The 17,798-nt window shown below is 41.2% G+C and overlaps 1 protein-coding gene across 1 annotated transcript in view; it reads left to right on the top strand.

Annotated features, from left to right (window-relative positions):
• LOC308394146 (BCL-6 corepressor-like) overlaps positions 1–17,218 on the top strand; it is an 89,311-nt gene extending 72,093 nt beyond the window's left edge. The window contains exons 8-13 of the mRNA XM_080878315.1: positions 2,753–2,911; positions 7,812–7,978; positions 8,552–8,697; positions 10,156–10,233; positions 11,112–11,295; positions 15,520–17,218. Coding sequence (XP_080734441.1) covers positions 2,753–2,911; positions 7,812–7,978; positions 8,552–8,697; positions 10,156–10,233; positions 11,112–11,295; positions 15,520–16,816 — 2,031 coding nt within the window. The 3' untranslated portion in view covers positions 16,817–17,218. The remainder of the gene's footprint in view (positions 1–2,752; positions 2,912–7,811; positions 7,979–8,551; positions 8,698–10,155; positions 10,234–11,111; positions 11,296–15,519) is intronic.
• Positions 17,219–17,798: the final 580 nt, after the last annotated feature.

Below are 17,798 nucleotides of genomic sequence, written 5' to 3'. Positions count from 1 at the left end.
CCAGGCAGGAAGAAAAGAGGAAAAACTCAGAGAAGATTCATGGATGTAGTGAAAGAGGACAGAGGCAGAAGATTGGTGCAACAAAAGAAGAGGCTAGAGGAAGACTGTGATGGAGGCAGATGATCCCTTAGGAGCAGTCTAAAGATGAAGAAGAAGAAAATATCCAGCTGATTGGATCTGACTGTGCTTATGTTAAACAGCATGTGTTGCGGAGTCATTTCTTGGCACATATTGGGCCCCTTACTGGTGGGGCATTGTTTAAACACCATTAATCCAAAAGATCAGCTTTGTGGTGGAATGGGAAATTTCCATCATGGGTGTGGAGTTGAAAAATCTGCAGTAACTGTTTAATGCTATCGTGTCAACATGGACCAAAATCTCTGAGGAATGTTTCCAGCACCTTGTTGAATCTGTGCCATGGTCAATTAAGGCATCTGGATGCAAATTGGGGTCCAATCCAGTGAACTGGGTAATTAATTAGCTGGTGGGTGTGTAGAAGATTCAAAAAGTACACCAAAAATGCCAGATGTTGCATGTTCTTTTAGCAAAATGATTACAGTATAGTAAGCCAAATAAGCTAAAGTTGGTAGATGGTAGTATGTACAACCAGTCTAAAACAAGCTTAAAAGACATCAAAGACTTCAAAAGTAGGTCAAAATCCAATTCCAAGATAAAATCCACAACCAACCCCAAAATACATCTCAAATACATCTTGAGCCAAAGACCAAATCCACTGCCGTCTAAAGCCTGGTCCAAAGTCATAATCAGAATCAGTCCAAAACTAAACTCAATTATTTTTTTCGAAAATTAGTCCAGACCGTGTCTAAAACCAGTTTAAAACCAGTTCCAAGATCAAATTTGCAGCCAGTCCACTACACACTCTGGAACAATTCCAAAACAACTGCAAATCTATTCTAAACCCAGAAACCAGTCCAAGGTCGAAATCACAATTTGTTTAAAATCAGTCCAATACTGTCAGTGTTGGGAAGGTTACTTTTAAAATGTATTCCACTACAGATTACAGAATACATGCCCCAAAATGTATTTTGTAACGTATTCCGTTACGTTACTCAATGAGAGTAACGTATTCTGAATACTTTGGATTACTTAATATATTATCATTCTTTTTACAACTACATGAATGTACTATTGCTGTGTGATTTATTACTATTACTGAAGGTCTGAACCATGGTAAAGGGACCTCTGGCTAATACGTCGGTTCCGTGTTGGGCTTGTAGCCAAAAAATGCAGTCGAGTCTTAATAGCTTACTTACAACTGGGCTCGTCAGGCACTCTTCTTGGCTGCAGTGGTTATTATTATATTTACATGCTTCCAGCTCCCGTTTCTGCTCGATGACAACTCGTAGTTTTCCACACGCCTTTTTCTCCCTCCTCGCGCTCACAGACACATAACAGGTATGGCAGTCCATTCTCCCTGCAACATGGACTACACTGCCCATGAAGCTACATTCTTTAGGGCTATGCCTGTAGCATTCTGCCTATTAGCTTAGCACAACAACAACAACAAAAAGGCGCTCTCTCACCCAGGAAACACACAGTCGCAGAGAGAACGCGCGTCACCCTGTAACCATGGCAACCGTAACGCTGCCGCCTGGAACAACAGAACGTAGCTGTCAAACAAAACCCAAACAGTCCTGACCCGCGACAATATGAAACAGGAAAATACCGCCGTGTAATCCATTTATTTCAACAAAGTAACTGTATTCTGAATACCACCTTTTTAAACGGTAACTGTAACGGAATACAGTTACTCATATTTTGTATTTTAAATACGTAACAGCAGTTCATGTATTCCGTTACTCCCCAACAGTGAATACTGTACATGTTCGAAAGTCTAAAAGTAGTAAAATAAGCTCAAAACCAGTTCCAATATTTAGTCCAAAACCAGATGAAAACCAAGTTAAAATCTATACAACAGTGGTCCAAAAAACCTTGTAAATACCACCTTAAAACTAATAACATATTAACCAAATGTGAAGCCAAAACCCTGAGCTCCAAAAATTATCTAATTTTATGAGATGATGTGAAAAAATTCACACAGGAGCTGCAGCAAGTTCTCCAAGTCCAAAAAGTTGTGCAGAGAACTGATCATCAAGAACACATGAGGACCTAAAATGACACCACGTGGAACCCCACAAAAGAAAAAAGACGTTACTAATCCTGCTAAAGCTTTTCTTTGTTGTGCGTTAGAGTCAAAGTGTGATCCTGAGTGGCAACAACGCACAACAACACGCCTGAGGAAACAAGATAAAGAGGAAACACATGAAGGGGAACAGTAGGGAGAGGGGCGAGAGAGGCATGCCAACAGCGAGGAGAGGGAGAGAGAATCCTAATTTGTTCCTCCTTTGCTCTGTCTTTTACTTTAAGACAAACCATCACTCCCTCCTCCTCTTCCTCCTTCTCCTCCTCCATCTCCTCCTGAGCTTTCTGTCATCAGCCTCAGGCTTCACACACATACTCACAAAGGAAAACACACACACACACACAAATCACACGAAAACAGAGTCGCGGGAGCAGAGGTGGTGACAGTGCTATTTTCAACCGAGCCTGAAAAAGTAGGGCTGTGCATGTGTGCTTTCGAGGGGGGGGGGATGTGGCAATGACAGATGTAGAAAGACAGTGAGCACATGTTTTTGTGTGTGTTTAATTGTTTTGTGGGTATAAAAAAAAAACTCAAGCACATGTTAATCACTTTAAATGTCACCTTTTTTTCCTCCAAACACACACACAGGTCGCTCTGTCAGACTCATCTCGCTCGCCCAGTCATCGACCTCCTTCCCCACAACACACCCACAACGCCCGTCCCGTCCCTCCAGAGGTGCGCCGGCTCATTGTGAACAAAAACGCCGGAGAGACGCTGCTACAGCGAGCCGCCCGGCTGGGATACGAGGTAATAAAATGCAGACACACACACACACGCACAGGTGTGCGGAGAGGTGGGTAACAGTTTTAAATTAGGCAGTCACAACTGTTGGTTGTACGTGCAAATTTGATTGACTTTAGTTCAGTTTGTAACATTTTAGTCCATTTATTTATCGGGGCCATTTTTGGCTAGTTTCCCTCGAGGACAATGTAGTCCATTTTCCCCTTGAGAGCTATTTTAGTCCAGTTTCCCTCCATCAGTGTGCACGTGTGCATGTGGTAAGTAAACTGCATGTTGTGTGTCTTGCAGTGTAAAAAGCACGTAAAGGATAGTTAAGAGTAAAGAGGTACAACTGGTGCCTTTACCATCTTAGTCCAGTTTTCCTCTTTGAGCGGGGTTTTGGCAGAGGTTGAAGCAAAAACTGAAGTTTGATGAAACCATTGAACAACACTTCTGGTCAGCATTGATTCTGGCAACCCATCAGGCAACTCTGGAGAATTTGTTTCCTGTTCATGTGTAGTTTCCTGTTTATGTGGAGGGGGTGGAGTGCTGCCTTGACCTCTAGCTCACACTGAGGTGGTGTGCAGCCAAGTGCGAAGTGGCTGGAACGATAATTAGCACATTCAATTCTGAGGTTCTCAGCTGGAAAAGGATGAAGCCCACTCCAGGATGACAGCAAGTTTCACATGAAGTAAAGCTGTTCAGAAGTTCATAATTGAGGGAAGATTCGAGCAAGACATTGACAGACAGATTGGTGAAGATGCTGTAGATTTACTGGTTGATTTGCCCTCAAACATAAACATGAGCTGTGAGTAGTGACCACAAGAAAGCTTATCACAGCCAGCTGTAGATGCCTCCTTGGTGAGATGTTCAACTGGTAGGAGACCCAGGACATGTTGGAGAGATTAAGTCTGTTGCCTTGCTGTCCCTGTTGTCTGAAGAATTGGCATCTTTGCTTAAACTGCTGCCTCTCTTACATGAAAATCTGAGTCCAGTTTTCCTCTCTGACATGTAAGTCTAGTTTTCCAGTCCAGTTATTCTTTGTTATATTTGTATCCAACTGTCTTCAGTGGTTTTTTTAAATGTCATTCTCATCAGTAAATTCAGTTCTGATTATAAACTCTAAGAACAAGAACAAACATCACTGAATTCATGGCTTCTGGATTGTTGCATCAAAATGCTTTAAAAATAAATGTTTTTTTTTATCTTTGATGTCAGGCTAAAAGAAAATCTTTTCGTTTTTTAGATTTTAGTTTGGCATTATGAACATCAGACATGTACACCGAAATACACTTGGACGTTTTCACACATTCATCCATTCATCCTCCTCCGCTGAGCATTGTTCTGCCTCACTCACTCTTTTTCTTAGCGGAGATCATTAATTCACACACTCCTCTTCTCGCCTTCCTTGAACTTTAATCCCCCGCTTCCAGATGAAAAAGATTAGAGAGAGACTTGCTTCCCATCCTTTCACATCCCCTCTCTCTCTAATTGAATTAGCCCTCGGCTCACCACTCACTCATTCCTCTTTTTCCCTGGTTTGATTCATTTTTCATAAAAATGAAGTCTCACCTTCATCTAAACACAAACTGAAATGCACGTGTGTACCGATCTACAGCAACAATATTTTCAAATTACCGAAGCAATAATTGGATCCGAAAGGAACAGTTAAAAGAGATAAAAATCAGGCACTGGTCTCGTTATTGCAAGTGCAGAAATAGTGAAAAAGTGTGTAAAGAGTCTCAGCTTTTCTTTGCCGCATTTCAGAGCAGCAACAGTTGATCAAGATGACTGCAGTTCATAATCAAAGCAAAAAACTGATGCTTTCATGTTCTGTTCTCAAATGTGAAATTTTGCTGTAAAGTGAATGGGTTTTTCTTTTCTTTTCTTTTTTTTTGCTGATTGTACAAAAAATGGAAAGGCTCCTCTGTGTTCTTGAATGATAATTGGAAATGAAAATACTCATCAGATGCAGAACCATTTTAAAACACTGCATGACCAAGAAAAAAAAAATCAGACAGTGTAATATTATATTGGACCATGTTTAGCTTTGATGACAACACAAGTGCATCATGGCATCGTTTCAATAAGCTTCTGTCCAGTTTTGCATAATTTTTCACCAGGATTGTGAACACATGAACAGATGATGAGTAAGACTGTTGTATAAAGACTTCTACAGCACATCCCAAAGATTCTCAGTAGGGTGAAGGACTGAACTCTGTGCCGGCCAAATCATGTGTAAAAAAATAAATAAAATATAAAATGATGTCACATGCTCCCTGAAACACTCAGTGTGAGCCCGATGAATCCTGCCATTGTTTTCTGGGAAGATGCCCGCGCCATCAGGGGAAAAAACTGTTGATTATTCAGTCCGATAGTCAGCTGACGTCATTTTTTGTGCACATAATATCACTGAACCTCGACCTGACCAACTGATGCAACAGATAATATTGTTGCCCACTTAGATTTGTAAATTAGGCAACAGGCGTGATGGGTGCTTCACTTCATCCACCTCTCGTCGTACCTTTATGCACCCATACCTCTGAACAGGCTAAATGTGAACTCATCAAACGCCATGACATTTTCCATTGCTTGAGAGTCCGGTCTATGTATGTTCCCTAGCAAACTAAAGCCTTTTTTTCTGATTAACCTCATGATAATTGGTTTTCTTAAAGTTATCTACAGTGTATCAGACAGTGTAATATTATATTGGACCATATTTAGCTTTGGTCCCGTTCCCTTGACTTCTTGGTTTTCCTTCACCATCAGAATGCCAAGAAAACCAGCCAACTACCAAAATTACCTCTAAATGATGCTGAACTGATGATTAATGAAGGTTTATATTTTTATTGTTGTTTTTAATAATTTTAACATTAAACATCTGATTCAGAAAAGTCTGATAAAAATATCCACCTGCTAGTAAATATATGTTGTAAACTATTGTTGGAAGCAGGCTGATATTACTGTCCCGCTTTCCTGGCTGTCATCTCAGGTAACATCAACTTGAATTTGTGACATTGTGTTACAAACATCACAGCACTTTTTTTTTTTTTTGTTATTTCACTCAAATTCACTCAATGGGCTTGAAAATTAGTTTGGGATTTTTGTTTTGTTTTGGGGGGTTTTCAGGGTCACACACACACATTCACATGGTGTGAATATTTCATGCTCTGTGTGACGGCTCCTGTCAGGGCTCACAGGTGTCGCCTAGCTTCTCACTCGCTCTCTCTCTCTCATTGAGGTGCAGCAGTGAAGCTAATGAGCTCAGTTTGCATATGAAGCCATCATCCATCATCGCATACACACACACATTAACACACAGGTTTCCGTGCACACGTATAGAAGAACAGAAACAGTGAGGCTTTAATTATATTCTTAAGGTGGAACTGCTCTTTACTTGTAACATGATGTTTCCATGTTGGTATGTTCTCCATATAGTGTGGAATAATAAAGCCCTGTGAAACAAAAGTGTGTCTTTAAGGGCTACTATATATTTTTTAGAGCTAAGGACAATTTGATTGAGGTGGTTGGTTTTATTGTTTGTATAGATGACTGTATCATCTACATAGAGACAACTAAATATTACCACATTAACCCAACAAAACATTGTTTATCTGATCACTTTTTTGTGTGTTTGTGGTGATATATATTTAGTCCTGTGCAATTCTTGCAGAAGGTCAAGTGGGATGTGTAAGGGGGGGGAGTCAGCATGAGTAAAGAGTGGAAATGATATTCACAATAAGTCAATTTTATATGTATTTTATTGGTAAACTCTTTTCTTTATTTTGGAAATAATATTAGGCATTCTGTTGTTTTTAGGTCATTTTTTTCTCTCCTGGATTTCAGTAACTTCTTGTGGTCATTTGCTGATTGGTTCCAGCAACAGTGCACGATGTTTGTGGATTGATAACATATGGTGCAGCTAACAGAATTAATATTCCCATGATGAATTGAAGTCACATTCAGGGAAGATGGAAATGAATGTTGAGACGTTTCTACATTTGTTGTACAATTTGTAGTTATCATTTGCACTGTTAACTTGGGGACATCTTTTAAAGACAGTAAATTTTTCTGGTGGCACTGGTTGGTAAATGTAGCCAAAAATCACCTCTTTCTAAAACCAGAGTTGCTACTGGTGGCCACGTTTGGCTAAGTCACACAGACCTAGAAAACAGCCAGAAACCCACTGGTCACTAAGAGAAAATCTGTATTTCCTGAATGGTTGGCAAGTACTTACTGGCAGTAGCTAGGTAAAATTAGTCATAAGGTGGTATTTGATGCTGAACTAAAAAGCTCTTTGAAATTGCTTTGTTCACTGGCAGATTGCTGCAGTCTGCAAATACTTACCAGCTACTTGCCAAATAATAGTGAGACCTGATAAAGTGCAAAGCAAAACAGAAATGGCAAACATTCACCTTCAAGGTAAGGTTGAGCCTTACAACTGCAACCAGCACAATTTAAAAAGTACAACCTTTACTTTGAAGGTGACTAGTCCCCTTTTATGGTTTGTATCAAACTTTGTGTCTTTGTAGACAAATCACCATTTTCCATGCAAACTGCAGAGGACTATGGCAGTCTACTAGAAAGTTTTTGATGCAGCATCCTTTTTAGAACAAATTCCATGTGGTGACTACCATCGGCCCTGAGCAACCACACAACAACTGGCAAGAAAATACACTTTTTTCCCCCTTGTGACCTGTGGTTTCCAGGGTATCATAGGGGATGTATTCACAGAGGTCTCAAGGCTTGTGTGACTGCAGCCTGACACAACATCTTGCGTGTATAGCCAAAATTGTGCACACTGGACTATTGCAGAAGGATTACAACATTAGAATGAATGCAAGATGAAAAGTTGTTCATATTCTGTGATGGGTTTGTGACAGGAGGGAAAATTTACTGTGGTCTCAATTTGTTTCCACATTTGCAGGAGGTGGTCTTGTATTGTCTCGAGCGGCGAATCTGTGATGTCAACCATAGAGACAATGCTGGGTACTGTGCCCTACATGAGGCCTGTGCCCGTGGCTGGCTGGGCATTGTACGCCACTTGGTGGAGCATGGAGCCAATGTCAACTGCAGTGCTCAAGATGGAACCAGGTACCTTGCATCAAAGGAGATTTCTGCATTTGTTAGATTAAAATATAAAATTAAAGTGTAATATGAGTTCTTGCACAGGTTTCCTGGATGTTTGAATCCTATCCACTATCGGTAATTCATGAAAGATGTGTAAATGGGGACAAAGCTGAAACTGAGGTCATGAAAAATCAGATGGACTTGCAGCAAACGTAAATGTTTTGCAGGCTTAATCACATTTGAACCAAATTTTAGAAATGAATAACCTTTATAAATTTAGAAATTGCTTTTATTGTTTGTCCATGTGAATACAGAGTCAGAAGTGTTTTAGATGCCTTATTATGTTTGAGCTAGTCCAAGAACTCAAATCCAGTCCAGATTCACATCTTATTATCTACCTTATCTAAATTAAATAAGGTTATGTGAATATAATGGGTTATGTGTCTTCTTCCAGTGAGCACATTAATATTAGAAACTGTTAAGCACAAAATAAAGTAATTTAAAGTCAGGTAGCAACAGCTGCTGCTGAAACAGATTTTAAAAAGTCCTTCAAGTGATGAGGACAGATTCAGTCTCTCTTTCTTCTTTTCTCATCAGGCCACTTCATGACGCTGTGGAAAACGACCACGTGGAGGTGGTGCGCTTCCTGTTGGCCTGTGGCGCTGACCCTACTCTGACCTCCTACTCAGGACGAGCACCAATCAACATGACCCACAGCGCTGCCATGGAAACCTTTCTGGAGGGTAGGACAATAAGGAGAAGGAAGAACATTTGTGTGTGCTGTCTGTTAACTGTTGCTGTTTTTTACACATAAATCAAGTGCTGCTGATGATAATGTTTTGACATCTGTCACTTTCTTATCTGGTCAGATGGACTTAAGTTTTCAGAGCCATTAATTGACTAAAAGTTTTAGGTGGCAGTGACAGTTTCAGGTCTTGCATACTCTGCCAGTTATGAATATGGAGCATCACTACACAGACGTTTTCACATGCTCAGGTCTGGACTCTAGCTGAGTTCGTGTCCAAGATTGTGATGAATTTTTTCGTAAAGCCAGGCAGTATTCTTCAGTTTGTTTTTGTCTTAAAATGTACACCTAAACCCTGAGATCGTTTGTCCTCCTGAAAAGGTTTTCAGGATCGCTCTGTATATTTCTAAATTCATCTTTTCTCAGCCCCGGTCACCAAAAACCATTCCTTCAGCACGATGCTACCACCACCATGCTTCACTGTAGGGATGTAGTTATTAGTAAGAAATAGCTTCATCTTGCTCCACCAGTGCTTTTCCTGTAAGGTTCCCTATAAACGATTATCAAGTCAGAATTTCTTTGCTGAGAGACATAACAGAGCCACAGAGTGGTGTCCTGAAACAGGAACTACTGTAGATGAATCGATAAGGTGCACTCAGAACACCATATATGTTGTCTTTCCTTGCTTTTTTCTGGTCACAGTCAAGAATCTACATTTCTGAAAGGCTTGCCTTTTTGAAGGGACCTCATGAAGCAGTCAGGCTGCCAGCTGTCAACACTCAGATCCACAAAACAGGATAAAACCACCGACTGTCCCACTTGCTCCCATTTTCTGTCCTGATGCGCTTCGCTGTGTTTACAAAAGTCATTAAAATTTACACATAAAAAGTCCTTTGTCCTCCGAAGAAAAATGAACAAAAGAAAGTGGAAAAAACAAAGAATTAAACATATCGTGAGAGCGAGAAAAACAGTGGAGTAAACACGGAGGAAACAGAAAGGAAAGCGATGCAGCCTGAGTGTGTGTGTTTCTGTGTGTTAGTGTGTGCGCTCGCCAGCCTGTCTGATTACCATTCCCTGCCTCTATTTGTTCTCTCTCTCCATCTCCCTTTTTTCCCTCTCTCTCTCTCCAGAGGGGTTTAATGAGGCTTGGCTACTGAATCCCAGAACAGCTTACTGCTACACACACAGACACACACACACACACACTCCTGCCAGCATCCGTCTACTCAGCGCCAAGCGCCGCGGCGACGAGCCGGCACCGTCTGAACACAAACACTCATCTTCTTCTTCCCATCTTTCACTGTGGGTCTGTGTGTGCGAGTCTGTGTGTGCGTGTCTATGCGTGTGCGTCTGTGTGTGGCTCTATTGTTTTCATCTCGCTGCCTTCATCCTCTCTGATTGGTCGGCTCTTTGATCAGCCACAAAAGCCACTGACTCTGCCATTCTCTCCCTGCAGACTATCTCTCTGACCTCCATGGAAGGTCGGAGGGCGATCCGGGAATCTACTGGGAATTTTACGGCAGCTCAGTCTGCGGTTAGTTTACACACAAACACACACACACGTGCACACACATACACACCAATGACATCGTCAGAGGAGAAAGGCAGGAAGGCTGGGAAAGATAAATAATTTAGGATTAAAGGAATTGCATGGCCTGCAGCTGAAGACAAAAGTTAGATGAAAAGAAATGCAGTTGAACTTTTGTTTAAAAAAAAAAAAAAAAAAAATCCAGGGACTCAGAAAAAATCAGGACAAAAGGAAGCTTTGATAAACTAGCCGGGACTAAAAGAACCACAGCAAACTCAATTACAGCTGATGGAACTACAACAAAACCGGTTAGAGCTAACCTCTAAACCAGTTAAGAGTAAAGGCACTGCCATGAATTTAATTAGGAATATATAATTACCCCTAACCCAACTGCAATGACAAGAACTACCATTACACCACTCATAACTACTAAACCTGTGTGTAATGATTCCAACTCTAAGACACTGGTACTGAAAACATTTGCATTTATCGATATTTCAGTTAACAGTTAAATGAGAATTAAGTGTAAATACAAGAGCAGCTCGTTGTCCAGTAACAATTGAACTGAAGTTTAGGATAGGACTAAGAAATTTAAACTGAAGGTTTGGGGCTCGAGAATTAATGGTCTTTGGAAAGTTACAATTAAAGAATTAAGACCACATGGTAGTGAGCAGTAGACAGCTGTTTGCCATCACGTCAGCATCAACCATGGAAATCACAGGTGACCAAGTCAAACTGCTAGCTCCCAGAGTATTTACAAGGAGGCCATTGGTGTTAAAGCAACTCACAATAGGGAAAGAAAGCCAGACTAAAACTGGGACTAGTGCAGAAAAGGACCTTCGATGATGATTTTTATGTGTTGTTGTGGACTCTTGTTTGTGCAGAGCCATCCAGTGAAGAAGGTGTATATAATATCCTTGCTGATCCACCGGGACCAGAGGAGGAGGAAGAAGATGAAGAAGAGGAGGAGGAGGAGGAGCAACGTGCTAGGAGGGAAGTGTTTGAGTTTGAACTCTCCGACCGACCGTTGCTTCCCTGCTACAACATCCAGGTGTCACTTTCCCAAGGGTAAGTCCAAAATACCCACCGTCCTTATGTCCCTCTTAGAAGCTTACATAACCAGAACGTAAAGGTCAAAAACAGGAGCAAGTATGCTCAGAATATCAACTTAAGAATCTAATAATGAGGACAGATTTAATAGAGCAAGAGTTTAGGTAGCTTTTTCCACCAGCACAGTATACTTGTCCATGCAGAGCCAGCTCTGGCTTGATGCCTTTGACATCAACCTGCATTTTGACAGCTCTGAGAAACAAACATTACATATAAAGGTGGGAAAATATCCATGTGAACAAGGAACTGCGGGTTGCAGCTGTGTGCCTTTTGTGGTGTCATGCTCATGCCAGCTTTTTGGTGCTGGCACCAGATCTTGTTGGTGGAAATGAAATAAATGTTTCCTTATTGGGCACCTGCAGCTCATTGTTGGAAAAGAGGTAAATGACATGAAAGACTAAAGCTTGTTAGAACAATGCGAGGTGGATATAGAGGATAAAACCTGATGGGCCTAAAAGATGGAGAAAAGGGACAAATGTCAAATTTTGTTGTCATAAAAGATCTTGGACTCAAGGATGTAGATTAAACACATCGGAATAGTGGAAACAGAAACTTGGATCGACTGTATTAGAATTAACAGGCATTAGAATGGGATTAGGATTAGTGGTGCTCCTGATTAACTATTACTGTAGGTACTAGGTGGATAAAATAAATTAGACCTCAATAAACTAGTGTCTGGGACATAAGTTAAAAAAAAAAAAATTAATTATAATAATATCTATCTATCTATCTATCTATCTATCTATCTATCTATCTATCTATCTATCTATCTATATAGATAGATAGATAGATAGATAGATAGATAGATAGATAGATAGATAGATAGATAGATAGATAGATAGATAGATAGGTATAGATAGATATAGATGTAGATATATATATGCTAAATATATATGCATGTGTAACCATGGAGGATGTCTATATAAAATAGCCTAGTCTTTTCTAACTAAAACAACATGTACATTGTAGCCACAGCTGCCCTGGGGCGCACTGACAGAGAATGAAATGCCTAGAAGTACTACAGGACCACTGGGTCAAGGAATTAGAAGTAAAGGAAATAGGATAAACAAAAGGGCCATAAGTGTGTTAGGGTTATGATTAAAAGATCCAGGCCAAGACTAAGAAGGCTGGGATGAGAAGAACCAGGGCTAAATCCAAAAGGACCAAAGGATCTAAGACAAAAGCCAAAGCGAGATGAACGAGAACTTAAAATGTATGCGTTAAACAAACAAGGATCGAACAGGCTTAAACAACATGTACCGTAAGAAACTGAACTAGAACTAAATTCAGGACTGAATGTTAGTGTCATGGGCTAGGTCTGTGACCCAGTGTTTGAGTTCTTATATGTATCTTTTGTATTCATTTGTGCCCTAGTTTAGCTCACCTAGTTAATTTCTAGATTGCTGTTTAGTCTTGTTCCTTAGTTGTTTAAGTCATCTCCCCCTGTACTAAGTCTCCCTGGTTCATGCGTCATGTCTGCGTGGTTATGTTTAGTTCATGTCATGTCTAATCTCCATGTTTCCTGTTTTACTTTGAAAGTCTGTATTCAATGTCAGTGTATTTAGTTTCAATTCTCCTGTCCTGTCGTTAGGTTCATGTGTGTCAGCTGTGCTCCCATGTGTGGCCACTTCCCCTGATCATCCCTCATGTGTATTTAGTCTCTGTGTTTCATATAGTCTGTGTCGTGTCGTCTGTGTTCCCACCCGCCATGTTGTCACAGCCAGTCTTAGTATTCATAGTTATGGTTTCCTGTGTCTTCATAGTTTTTTTTATTGTTTTACTTTCCCAGTTTAGTCATAGTTTAGTTTGTCACTGCCTTTCTGCCTTGTCTGCACTCCTTGTCACCAGCCACAATAAAGGCTCGCTTTCAGTTAAGTTTACTCCAGTCTACTCTCGTGTGTTCGCACCTGGGTCCACCACACACACCACCGCACGGTCTGCCTCCGCAGATTGTGACAGAGTTAAAGGACAAAGGACAAAAAAATGACTACAGGAGGTAAAGAAAACAGAAACGTAACTAAGTATATTAGGTAGAAAGCTAAGAGGACTAGGGACAAAAAAAAATGTAGGTTAAAGGAACGGGGACTAACCCGTGTATAACCAAAAGGACTAAGACTAAAAGAAACACCAAATATTAGGTTTAAGGACTACATAGTACAGGAGAACTGGGCTTAACAAACTCAAACTAAAGCAGCAAGGTTAAGTAAGTCTAACCTGAGATTAAAAAAAAAAAAGACCAAAGACTAATTTATTAATAATATTGGGGCTACAGAACTAGGACAAACACATTGGGACTAAATTAGGGCTACAGGCACTAATTCTAAAAGACCAAGGGCTACAGGAAATAGTGCTAAATGGATGTGACTAAAGAAAGAGGGACTAGCAAATACCCCACCTGTGTACACACTTTGTGTTTCTTATTCACACTCATTTTATCTTCTTCACACTCACACATTCCTCCTCAGTGTTGTTCTAACACGTCTTTTCACACTCGCACACACTCAGACACCAATTAAGGCGGCGGAAAGCAGCTCGGAAAGGAAAGAAGGGAGCAGCGGAGGAGGGAGAATGGATGAAGGGTGGTGCGAGAAGGAGAGAAAAAAGATCCTCGGCGGAGGAGAGGGAGGACAGACGGAGAGGTCGTTAACGAGGATTGCATCGCTGTGGCGACGCAGCTAATTGGCTTCCACTCCGTCTTCCTCCCCTGTCGCTTTTCTCCGCCTCTCTCTTTCTCTTCTTCGCTCACTCTCTTTTTTCCTCTCTGCCGTCTGATGTTGTATTAATGGCTCTTCCTGGATACAAGGCCACCGGGCAGCGACACACATTTCACCGAGCTGTTTAAAATTCAGGCAGCAACTGGCTTTAAAGCAACATGTGGCCTTGTCCATGGCACTGAATGTGTGTGTGTGTGTGTGTGTGTGTGTGTGTGTGTGTGTGTGTGTGTGTGTGTGTGTGTGTGTGTGTGTGAATCTGCCCTTGACACGCGCACACATTGACAGACATTGTGAATCAATAACAGCTCCATTGATGTTTTCAGTTGCTACAGCAGAATATATAAAAGAGGAGCTGTCACCTTCTTTTTTCCTCCCACCTTCCTCTTCCCTCTTTGGCATCCGTGGAAGCCAAATTTAAAATTTTGCCTCAGCTGAATATATAATATATAATCTGTCAAGCACCACTGCAGTCATTATACAGCAGCCCAAAGTGTTCAATATTAAATTATGGGCTCGAGCAGCAATGAGTGGGTGAGGGGTTTTATTATGGGCAATGTAGACCTCTTCAAACCTGAAGTCTTATTTTTTCAATGTACACTATGCGGCAGTAGAGAACACTCACTAATATGTCACGACTGGATTGTTGGTTTCACGCGCGGTACTCTCAAGATAGGGCCCTGTGAAACTGCAGTAGAATTCATTTCACTTTTAGTGGTTTCAGTTGTAGTGATTACTGGCCAATCAGGATGCATTGGGAGATTGTGTCAGTGTAAAAAATTGCACAATAGTGACACAGTAAAATTAACTTGCTTACTTGTTAAACACGATACATGTGTTCTTAAAAACTGTTACATGTAGTGGAAGCCTAATGCGGGAGCTGCAAGTTTGACAACTTTTTGTAGTGGCATATTCAAGCCACTTGACCAGATTTTTACCAATAAAACAAAAAATTTTCCTCAAGTTTTGACATGATAGCGTACCATGGAAAAGTATCGAGACACCCCTGAATTGTCTTGATGCATGCTCAATCATTCCGGGTAAGAAAATCCCAATAGGTTGATTTTGTTCATCGGGGCGTAGCGTTTTCAGTGGGAGTGGGGAATGAAATGTTTAACGGCTTATTGTTTATAAGGTTGGGGAAACCTGCAGTCAGCTGAGACTGAAGAGGTCACGTGGATGAGTGACGAAAAATTTGTCCCACTGAAAACACTTATGTCCAGATGAACAGGATCAACCTTTTGGCACCCCTGAATTCTTATTATTTTGCTCCAAGAGGCCAAAAGCACAGGGACAAAATTAGGGCTACACGCACTAATCTCACTCAAGTTGTTCAAATCATAGGAACTTGTTCAATGTGTTAAAAAAATTAAAATATATATATATATTGACATCAAACTTATCACTCTATGAGCCTTTTAAAACACCATTTGAAATTGATCTGTACATTTCCCCTTCTTGTTTCCTCCAGTCCCAGGAACTGGCTCCTTCTTGCAGATGTCTTGGGTCGCCTTCGGATGACTTCTCGGTCCTTTCGCCGCCTCTTCCCACAGCTCAACGTCCAGTCCATCCCTGAAGACGAGTTCTACCGGCAGGCATCCTTGTCACAGCTCCTGACAGGTCCTGATGAACAGGAGTTGGCCTCCTTCAGGCCAGATGTCAAAGACCCTCTGGAGCTGGTGGAGGCCACACCCGAGCTGGCTGGCATGCTAGGCTCTTCAGTGGAGTTTGTGGATAGTCGCTGGGACTCACTGGAAGCTTCGCCACCACCAACTCCATCTCCACCACATTCACCAAGACCGCTGCAGCGTGTTCCACCACCATTATCCCCAGAGCAACATGGACCAGATGCTGGTCCTAAGGTGGGAAATGTGGTGCTGAGCCAGACTGAGTCCAGGGGTCAGGGATTTAAAAACCTGGGATATTCTACTCCAGCAGAAAAGGCAGAAACTAAACTAAATCCCAGCATATGGGAACCACAAAAGCAAGGAATTAAAATTGCTGTGGGTCCTTCAACCACTAAGCCAAACATGACATTGAATGCTAGCCTGTGGGAACCACAAAGACAGCGTTCTAAGAATCCTCAGGTCATGGGTTCTGCTAATCCGGACTCTAAGATGGACTCAAACCTGTGGGAACAACCGCAGCAAGGCAATAAAACAGTCCAAATCACTTCGGTCAAATCTGATGTGATGGCTGGGACTAGCATGTGGGAACCACAGCGACTACGAAGTCGAAATCCTGGGATTTCTGATGCTAAATTGGACACAGCAGTATTAGAAACACCACGACTTCGGAATAAGAACATTGGGAATTCCACTCCCACTCATTCAAATGGTGCAGTGGATGCTAATGTGTGGAAACGGGAAAATCAAGGAAACATAAGCAACAGGGTTTTGGACTCTACAAACCCAGCTGCTGCAGTTGACTGTAGTGCTTGGGAACCCCAGCGACTGCGAAGTAAGAATGCTGGGATCTCTGGCCCTGCAAAGTCGGATGTCAGGGTGGATGCCACCACATGGGAATGTCAAGGAATAAAGAGAATGGGCAGCAACAGTGGAGCACCAAAAAGAGAGGCTAATCCCTGTGTCACCCAAGGTGAATGCACTAAGAACATAAAGATGGACCCTGCTTGGCAGAGGAACTTGACGAATGTTAGAGTTCATATCAGGGACTTGGGAATGAAAGTTGGCACTGTTCCAAGAGACTTAAAGAAAGAGCCAGGTAAAGTGGTTGGGAAGGGTGCCAGGATCAAAGGGAAGTCATGAAATGACAAAACACCAGGAAATTTGAAGAGACATATCCTGACAGAAATAAACTGAGAAGCATTCCAACATACATGTAAAAACATTGTAAATTAATATCTGGACATTGAAAAGACAGTTAACTCTGTGGCAAGACTGTACCAGTATTAAATGTGTGTTATATGTAAACTGTAAATAGTCTTTGTTTGTTTCGGGGTTTTGTTTGTTTTTTAATTTATGAGCACAGAATTGACGGATCATTTTTTTTCTTTGTAAATGCAGTCTGGTGTAAATACAATGGCATTCCTGTTGACATGCTAAGATTGTTGGTTCACGTCTGGGAAGCTGTTTGTTACCTTTGTGTGTAATTTTGTATTCAGCATCCTGTTGGCTTTTGTCACCAATCTATTACTGTCCAATAAATATGAGGAAAGAAAACAAATGAGTTAACTGTCTGAATTATCCTGAGCAAACTGCAAAGACTTGAGTTTATATACTCATTTTTACAGTCATGTAAAAAATAAAATTTGCACCGGATTTTGTAATCCGGTGCAAATTAGGTACACCTCATGATCCAGTAGCTCGTAGAACCACCGTCAGTAGCAATAACTTGATGCAGTCTTTTTTATGTATAACTTTATTATTCCCTTGTATCTTTGTTGAGCACTACTGGCTCACTTTTCTTTACAGCATTACTTACATTCACTGAGGTTTGTTGGCATTCATTAATTAACAGCTCTATTAAGGTCCTAATTTCAGCATTTCAGTGATGTTGAGGTATGATGTGATTGTAAATTGCAACAGGGGCCATGATAGAAAAACTGCATTATGCTGCTAACTGAACTTCCGCTCTTTGCAAACAACTGCAAAGGGGCATGCTAATGCAAAGCTAACCAAGGACCCAGAGTGATTTTAAAGCTGAGAGAATGCCAACCCAATATCTATAAATATATATGGTGGCCCCTAGATTAGGGCTGCCACAATTAGTCGACTAGTCACAATTATG

This window comes from Rhamphochromis sp. 'chilingali' (genome assembly GCF_963969265.1).
Source record: "Rhamphochromis sp. 'chilingali' genome assembly, chromosome: 3".
Classification (NCBI taxonomy): Eukaryota; Metazoa; Chordata; class Actinopteri; order Cichliformes; family Cichlidae; genus Rhamphochromis; species Rhamphochromis sp. 'chilingali'.
This window is presented reverse-complemented; position numbering and strand designations above follow the sequence as displayed.